At 37.0% G+C, this 9,319-nt stretch overlaps 1 protein-coding gene across 1 annotated transcript; it reads left to right on the top strand.

Annotated features, from left to right (window-relative positions):
* The first annotated feature begins 1,520 nt into the window (after window positions 1-1,520).
* On the top strand, window positions 1,521-7,575 carry LOC107825991 (filament-like plant protein 7). Its single transcript, XM_075234514.1, is given in 8 exon segments — window positions 1,521-1,776; window positions 1,885-1,931; window positions 2,443-2,634; window positions 4,115-4,253; window positions 4,397-5,458; window positions 5,461-6,850; window positions 6,930-6,993; window positions 7,082-7,575. Coding segments are annotated over 6 exon segments (3,201 nt in total). The 5' UTR covers window positions 1,521-1,776; window positions 1,885-1,931; window positions 2,443-2,535; the 3' UTR covers window positions 7,529-7,575.
* The last annotated feature ends 1,744 nt before the right edge of the window (window positions 7,576-9,319 follow it).

The raw sequence follows: 9,319 nt of genomic DNA, 5'->3' as shown, positions 1-9,319 counted from the left end.
GCGTATACAACATAATTAATCAAATAAATATTTTTGGTAAGATTAAACCTCGTTTCTGGCTTTTGTCAGATTTAAGAACGGCCACTATTCTTATAGCCTGTTTGGTCAAGCTTCTCAAGAGGCCAAAAGTATTTTTTTTTCTCAAAAATACTTTTTTTCCCTAACTTGAGGTGTTTGACCAAGTTTTTTTGGGAAAAAAAATACTTTTGGGAGGAAGCAGAAGCAGTTTTTGAGAAGCAGAAAAAAATAGCTTCTTCCCAAAAGCAGAAGAAGAAGAAGAAGCAGTTTTGACTTTTCTTCTTATTAAAAATACCCTTAACAAAATATAGTATATACTAAATAACCGTTAAACCTAATACTTAGAATATTAATGTATAAATATTTCTTATTATTTTTAGGATAGCTTTCTAATATATAATGACTTTAGGGGTGAATGCTTTTATATTTGTTGAATGATTTTTAATATATTTAACTTATATTAAAAGAATTAAGTACTTTTAAGTTTTATTTTTATTTTTTCATTTAAATAAAATGAAAAGATTTAATTATTGTATGTAATAACAAATTTTTAAGATTATTTATTTACTTATAATATTAACTATTAAGTAAATCTATTCATGTTCTTATTCGTAATTTAATACTTAAAAGCACTTTCTGAAAAGTTTGGCCAAACACAAATTATTGCTCAAAAGTGCATTTGAGAGTGGCTGGCCAAATACAAACTGATTCTCCTCAAAAGTACTTTTTTTCAAAAGCACTTTTGAAAAAAAAAATTCTCAAAATAAGCTGATTTCTCTAGATTGGCCAAACATGCTATTAGTTAACATTATAGCCAGTTTGATCAATTTTTTTTTGGGCCAAAAGTGCTTTTGGCAAAAAATTGAGGTGTTTGGCCAAACTTTTAGAAGGGAAAAAAGTATTTTTGAGGAAAAACAAAAATAGTTTTTGATAAGCAGAAAAAATGTAGTTTCTCTTCAAAAGCACTTTTCTGAGAAGCTCTTTTGAGAAAAATACACTTAAAAATAGTTTTCAAAAGCTTGGCCAAACACTAATTACTGTTCAAAAGTGTTTTTCAAACACAAATCAATTCTCACCAAAAATACTTTTTTAAAAAACAATTTGAAAAAAAATAGACTATAACTAACGAAAGAATTGTTTCAACAAAAGCTTCATAATTATAAGCATTTAACATAAAAGGGTCTGACTTGCTAACTCAAATTCTGGTATGTGGGGGCCGGACATTGCCATACTGCCTGCACTAATAATGCTAGTTGAAGAAACAAAACAACACAGTACTACAAAAAAACCAAAATACTTAAGTGAACCATTTAAAATCTCACCAATTTAGTTGAAACTTATGACAATAGTCACAATACAACAACGTCAAATGTAGCAAAATATAGTAAAAGTGAGAGTAGAACAAGTTTTATCCCATAAACAAGTCAGCAGTGGGACAAGAGACGGTGACACTTCTCTCAACTCGACTCACATAAGAACCGTGTGAGTGGTTGACAGTTGACACTGACCTTCTTTCTCTCTTACGCTCCGTCTAACCAAAGCAACCCGCGAAACTTTATCTCCTCTGTCCCCTTCAATACCCGACCCGACCCGTATATCATTCACAGTTCGCTTTCTTCAGATCCAGATACCGACACCACTTCCCTTCCTATTCTCTTCTTCCTTTTTAACTCTGTTTTTAGTGCTTTGTCGTTTATCGGCATTTCGCTTCTTCAAATACTCATTGCTATGCAAATGGTGGTTGGTAGGATAGATAATGTAAGTGAAGTATGCTTTGAAAATGATGTTTTACTAGTTTTATACTACTGTTTGTTAGGTATTAGTTTTTAGTTGAAATTTTTCATTTGCATTGTTGTCTTCGGACAGATTCATGAGCTGGTCGGAGTTTGTGTTCTGCTATCTAATGTCAGAAGGTAAGCCTGTTTCTTAATAATGAGCTCACTTTCCTTTTTTTTTTCTCTTTCACGGATCAGTAATTGCTGTTCTCTATCTTTGTGGTTTCTGTTTTGGGATGTTGTTTTACTGCATTGAACGTATGTGTCAACCGATTTTTTTTTTAATTGATCCTTGGGCAACGAGGTAATGAAATTTGTGAAATATATCATACGAGATTATCTTCATCTCTTATATTCAAATGCAACTTTTGCAAGAATTATATATAAATGGTATTTATAGAGGAGAGTATAGAGTTGTACAGTGACTCTGGAAACTACTCTAGAAATGGATCTAATTCACTAATATGAGATTATTTTTACATCCATTCGTTGAGTGCCAATGATTTCAATATCAGATTTGTGAAGTTGACTCTGGGAAGCACTTTCAAATTGCATCTCCTTGTTTCCGTTTCTCCTATGAGTCTGAGCTTTCACTGTGTACGTTGTATTCGTCAAATTGTAATGTTAAAAAAGAACTCTTTTTATGCAGATGTTCTATTGTATCGATGTAGTTAAGACAAGAACCGAGTAACTGCAACATTTTGGATCAATAAGACTGCACCTGAAGGTATTCTGAAAGACAATGGATCACAAATCATGGCCCTGGAAGAAAAAATCCTCAGATAAAAACACGGTTGCTGATGACAAAGCAAATATCTCTTCGAGAAGACATGACGAAGAGGTAACTAAATACATAGTCTTTTTAAATTTTCTTCCCCGTTCATTGCCCAATTTATTAGCTTGTTGGTCAAGTTTGACTCTCACACGTTTCATTTCCCTGGTAACAGAAAATTTAAGAAACTGCCTCTACCTTTGCTTTAACCACTAATTGATTAGAGATATGAGTTAACTAAATGACCAGGGTCCAACTAAAAACCGCAGTAACTTGTTGGGGTTTTGTTGATTCGGGAGTGATGAAGTAGAAGAATATGCGCCTTATAGATTATGTAAACAATCCTTTCATTTCCAGTATGTGAGAGTTTATACTGACTTCAAGTATACTTTCATCTGAGCTGAGAAAGACAAATGCAATACATAACTGGAAATAATCAGGATCTTTGGATAATTGGAAGTTGGAACTAGTCATACAGAAGCCCACTTAATAGTAATTTTTTAAGGAGATTAAAATCTCGAGCTCTTACTTTCTTGACAGTTGAAAATATTGTGTTTTCTCATCAATAAAAGACAAAAATATTTCTCACCACTTTCAGAGGCATCCTTCCCGCCAGTGAAACCCTTTTCCACCCGGAGAAAGAATTATAAGTTCATAATACCTTTTCCACCTGGAGAAAGAATTATAAGTTCATAAAATAAAGAGGGGGGCGGGAGGGGGAGGTGGGGTTCAAACTGGCTCGATAACCTTCTGCACTTCCCCCGTGACAAGTAGGGATGACAATGGGGCGGTGCGGGTTTAGACATATGCGGGGCGGTGCGGGTTTATACATATGCGGGTGGGGGCGGGGAGGGGCGGGTTAAACAAAAAAAAAAATATTTTTTCGCGGGTGCTGCTGCGGGTGTGAGTTTAAATACTCATTTTTCACACAACTGAAAAGGAGTAGAAAATGTTTAATTTTAACAAATCCAATCTCATACACTATAAATTAATGTTCTTCCATTATGACAAAAGCAATGAGGTCACTTGACGAATAAGTATAATACAAATCTCTACATTAACTATATGAAAACAGAGACTAAAAACTTGAACAATAACAGAAAATGAGAAAATTACTCGCTAATTCTATTGAAATAAATTAAGATGGTAAAATATTTATTCTGACTATGCCTGTGTACATGCTGATCCCGCTTTCATTGATCGCAAAAATAAAATAAGACAAATTGAAAAGGAAAAAAAAGTTGCGGGGCGGGGCGTGGCGGGTTGACGCTGGTGTGGTGCGGGGCGGGTGGATGCGGGTTAAAAGAGCTATGCGGGGCGGGTTGAAATTTTGCGGGTTAAGAGAGAACCCGCCCCGCTTTCCATCCCTACTACTGACAAGAAACTCAAACCTAATTAGATGGGGATGTATCTGCTGTTCGAAGCAGATGAAATGATGATCCTGCTTGAACTTGATGAAATCTTCTATGCTTACATGTGCTTCAGCTTTTTGGTTGATGATAATCTTATGTGCTCTGAACCAGCTTTTGTATTCTTCTTCTTGTTGCAGACGGTATTGAGTGATAAAGCTGAACTAGAAAGAGAGCTGGAGGTTGTGAATGCCAAGCTTTCCTCTGCTCAGGTGGAATGTCGTGCTAAAGATGATTTTGCACAGAAACAGATGAAAATTGCACAGGAAGCAATTGCAGGTAACCCTAGCTAATTTACCATCATATTTACGTATTCATGTGTTTAGCTTCTTTTTGTATTGTTTTACGTTCTATCCTCCCTGGAAATCACAGAAACGTAGTTTTTTCCCCCCAAAACAGTCGCTTACAAGTGGTATATGTAGGCTGGGAGAAGACTGAAACAGAAGCAAGATTGCTAAAGCAAGAACTAGAAAAAGCTCTACTGCATAGCGCAGCGGGTGAAGAGAGATTAGTTAACTTGGATGCAGCACTCAAGGAATGTATGCAGCAGTTGCGTTTTGTTAGAGATGAGCAGGATAACAGGATTCACGATGCAGTATTGAAGGCATCGAAAGAGTTCGAAAAAACAAGGACTCTCTTAGAGAGAAAATTAGCTGATGCAGGGCAAAAGCTTTCCCGATTAGGTTCCGAGAACACTCAGCTTAGTATGGCTCTCATCGCAAAGGAAAAGGCAACGGGTCATTTAAAAGGACGATTAGCTCAGGCAGAAGCAGATTTCAGTGCCTTGAAAACACGACTGGAATCTGCTGGAAAAGAGAATGCTTCTCTGCGATATGAGGTTCGGGTCCTTGAGAAGGAGCTTGAGATCCGGAATGAAGAGAGAGAATTTAATCGCCGAACAGCTGATGTTTCACACAAGCAACATCTGGAGAGTGTGAAGAAAATTGCAAAACTGGACTCAGAATGTCAAAAGCTACGCATCCTTGTTAGAAAGAGACTGCCAGGCCCTGCCGCCTTGGCCAAAATGAAGAATGAAGTTGAAATGTTGGGGAAGGATCATGCTAAAATGAGGAGAAGGAAGTCAAATCCGTCTCCAAATAGTTCAGTAGACTTAACTTCGGAGACGGCTCCTGATACTCCAAACAGGAAGATTAACTTCCTCGCTGAGCATTTATGCATGTTGGATGAGGAAAATCGGACTCTGAAAGAAGCGCTATACAAAAGAACTAATGAACTCAAACTATCTAGGATGACAAATGCTCGAACAACTGCTGAACCAGAAAAATATCTTCCCTCTGCGCAGGAACTGTCTGTGACATCGCTGTCTGATATGGGCAGCGATGACATAGGTGGCTGTTCCGAGTCGTGGGCTTCTGCCCTAATGTCAGAGCTGGAGCATTTCAAAAATGAGAAACAAATAGGTCCGCCATCATCTATAAGTGTAGGAGCTTCAGATATAAATCTGATGGATGACTTTGCGGAGATGGAAAATTAGCAGTTGAGTCTACAGATAACCCTCTGGGAGCTCTTCATCATGCCTTACCGAGGGAAAATGGAGATGGGGGTGCTTTGGAGTTTCAGTTATGTTCTCATTCATCAGAAGGAGATAGTAGAGAGAGAGTTCCTGTAACAAATCGTTATGTCTCCAGCAATGATATCCAGTTAAAAGGAACATTGACAAATAAAGCTACTAGTGGAGTTGATAACATACTGAAAATGCTTTTGGAGCATGGCCATGTAACACAAAGAAACCCATATGAAATACTGGCAGATCTTAAAACTGCTCTGGCACAAAAGTGTCCCTCAACTAAGAACCCTGTGGAAGCAAATGAAAGCTCAATAGATACTGATGTTACATGTACCCCCAACATTGGTGAGTGTATATCGCAGGGTATACATCATGACTCATTAATATGGCAGTCATCAAATACAGGAACTGGTGAGAATGTCCCATTGGCAAAACAGTGTGAACCAAACATGTTGTCATACATGGGTACATCGATCAATAAGGTGATTGATATCGTAGAAGGGATCAATATACCCTCGTCAGATGACAATATTCCAGACATCTTATCTTGCAAGGGTAATGGGCTTCTACCATATGAAAGTGCACCGAAGGAGACAGCCTATATGGTTCGTGTTTTCCAGTGGAAAACTTCAGAACTATCTGCTATTCTTCAAGAATTTGTTCAAACTTGCCGTGATTTATTGAATGGAAAGGTTCACATAGAGAAGTTTACTGAAAGATTAACTTGGACCCTGGAATGGATTGTGAACCACTGTTTTTCCCTTCAAGATGTTTCAAGCATGAAGGATGCTATAAAAAACCATTTTGACTGGGATGATTCGCGAAGTGAGATTGAAATGGAAACTGGAGGGATTAATCCTATCTTTGAATTTGACAAACTTCAGACAGGAAGAGGAAACTCATTATACTCTCCGGATTTTTCCTCACTCAGCCGTATGAGTGCTTTGCCAGAGGAAAAAATTCTACCATCTGTAGATGATGAAAGTCAATTATCGAAAGATGAGTTTCCAGAAGATGGACTTACAAAGGCGGATTTGGATGAGAAACTGCAAGCAGAAACAGTCAAGAGTGATTCCTTGATGGTTCAACTTCAGGAATCAGAGAAAGCAATCAAAAGCTTGCAAAAAGAAGTAGAACATCTCAGACAATCAAAGAAGATGACTGAGGATCAAATTGAGAAAGAAAAGATGGGGAAAGAAGACTTTGAGATGCAACTCAAAGCAGCTAAACTGGAACTGAATGAAGCTTGTCAAAAGGCTTGCTGTTTAGAAAAGGAACTTGAGGACAAAAATAACTCCTATAAGAAGCTCGATTCTACATGTCATATGCTTCAGCTGCAGCAAGAAAGGTACATCTGATTCTTTTTTAAATTTTATTAAAGTTTATTGTCTAGGGGATTTTCTTTTCCTGAAGCACGTAACTTGCAGCACAAAACAAAGGGAGTTAGCAGAGAATGCCGAGGTGGACCCTGAAGAAAAGCTTCTTCAAAGCGTAAGTTCCCATCAGCTTCAGTTAAATTCCCTCAGGCCTCGCAAATCTAACGACCACGTTCATTTAAATATTCTGTTTAATTGTGTAGGATCGGGAAATCACTGCAGCTTCAGAAAAGTTGGCAGAGTGTCAAGAGACTATTTTGAACCTAGGGAAGCAGTTGAAAGCATTGGCCTCGCCTGGGGATGCAGCTCTCTTTGATAAGGTGATGTCTACAAACTCAGAAACAACTAATGCTACCATGACAACCCCAAGGAAGAGTTTTGGACGTCGTTCGTCTCTTCTTGACAAGATGCTGGCTGAGGACAATGAAATGGGTTCTCCTACTACCAAGGAAGTCATTCTTGATGCAAAGAGAAATACATCCTCCAGTGTTGGGGGTTCATTGACAAATGGGAGCACGCATTCAGGATATGAAGCTGTTAATGGCTCCCGTGCTATTGTACCTAGCAAGAAAAAGAATGGTCTAGGATTGTGGAAGAAGCTGTTGCGAAAAGGCAAGAAAAGTAGTAGCAAGACAAAACTTAACGTATGACCTGCATGAACGTCATTTGGCGCATAAAGCAATGTTTTTGTTTCCCACTCTCTCTATCTCCCTCTCTTTCGTTTCTCGTTTTCCTGTTCTTGTTCTACTGTAAGTAGTATTGTATATGAGAACTAGAACTTACCCGTAAACCTCATTGATATAGTTTTCCCATGGCAAATGGAACTAGGGATAAACTTGGTGCATGAACCAAAGTGAAATGAGTGTGACATGTGCTTCATATTTGTGAAATACATTTTGGGGTGAAATTCAAAAATAGTCAGATTTACAAGCGGTAATTGAAAAATAGTTACAGTTTCAAAAGTAATCGGAATTTAGCCATTTTTCATGTAAAGATAAATCTGAACGAAAACACTGTTTAAAATCCGGAAAATATTCCAGTATAATATACTGGACTTCCAGCATAATATGCTGGAATTTCATACACAGATGCTCCAATCTCCGATATATTATGCTGGAACTTTCCGTGTGTTGGAGTTCCAACATAACATACTGAAAGTTTATACACATGTGCACCAATTTCTAGTATATTATGCTAAAACTTTCTGTGTTGCAGCAAAATAGTAGCTATTTTTCAATGACTTTGCAAACGCTGGCTATTTTTCAATTACTAGCCCGAAAATTGGCTAGCCCGTGCTATTTTCACCATTTTTTGCTAGTCGAGTAATGTGTACTGGAAAAAAAACAAGTAAACTGAAATTTTTGTGAGCATGAGTATTTTCCTGTTATTATACCAACATTTGACCCCCAACAAACATGTTTGAATTATTTTGCACATTGCACAATTACAAATCCGGGGTTCCTTTTCTAATTACGATATCGAACGAGTAAACAGCTGTTTGGATCGTGAACCATACTTCATAGATGCTTCAACAGTTCTGTTGGGTTTTTTAAGCTTATTTTAGCTTAAAAGATGTAAATGGGAAATGGAGGAAAAAAATAAAATTTGATTTTACAAAAATAAAATTTGATTTTTCTTTCCTTCACAAAGGGACATTGTCCCATATTGGAGGAGGAAAAGACTTTTTGATAGGTATATATATAATTGCTCTTCTTCTAGCTCTTAAAGAGTTAAGAAGAAAGCAAGTCTCGCGCCATCGTCATTTGGCTTTGGATTGATTGATTAATTTTTTAGACTAAATTTATTTATTAATATTAAATATTAATGTAATATTATTTAATCCAAATTATCCGTTTTTGTAACGGAAAATTAATTTTCCTCCGCGTTTTGAATTCCCGTTTTATTTTGCGTAAATAGCCATTTATGTTATGGCCGTTTTACGTAAACAGTCATGACAGACCTTCTGAAGAGTTGCATCTCTTCATTTAAACTCAACCTGTTGGCTATAAATAGAAGGCCATTCCCTCAGATTTTCCTTACGAAAATTCTGAATTCTACTCTTCCTTTCTGCATTGTTTTAACTATAACAAAGTAACAGTAGGTATGATTTGCTGCCGCCATTTGTGTTCATCGAAACACTGGGGTTTGAAGTACCGCTACACCAGTGTGTAATCCGTTCTATCCTGGGAGGAAATAATCCACAACCTCGGGTAATGGGAGTGGATTAAGTTCCTTAAGGAAACACTGTGAATTCAGTGAGCTCGGATTAATTTCTACTTCTTCTACATTTCTGTCTGTACATTGTTTTCTTCTCTAGAAATATTTTACAAATACAGTATAATAACAAGCTTAAGAACTTAATCATTTTCTGTATTTGTGTTATATTCACAGTTCTGGAGACTAAAACCTTTGTGGTTTTCTACTCCCGTTTTGGAGATTAA

The sequence above is a fragment of the Nicotiana tabacum genome, chromosome 17 (assembly GCF_000715075.1).
Source record: "Nicotiana tabacum cultivar K326 chromosome 17, ASM71507v2, whole genome shotgun sequence".
NCBI classification, from domain to species: Eukaryota; Viridiplantae; Streptophyta; class Magnoliopsida; order Solanales; family Solanaceae; genus Nicotiana; species Nicotiana tabacum.
The sequence above is the reverse complement of the archived record's forward strand: the minus strand, read 5'-3'. Positions and strand labels throughout refer to the sequence as shown.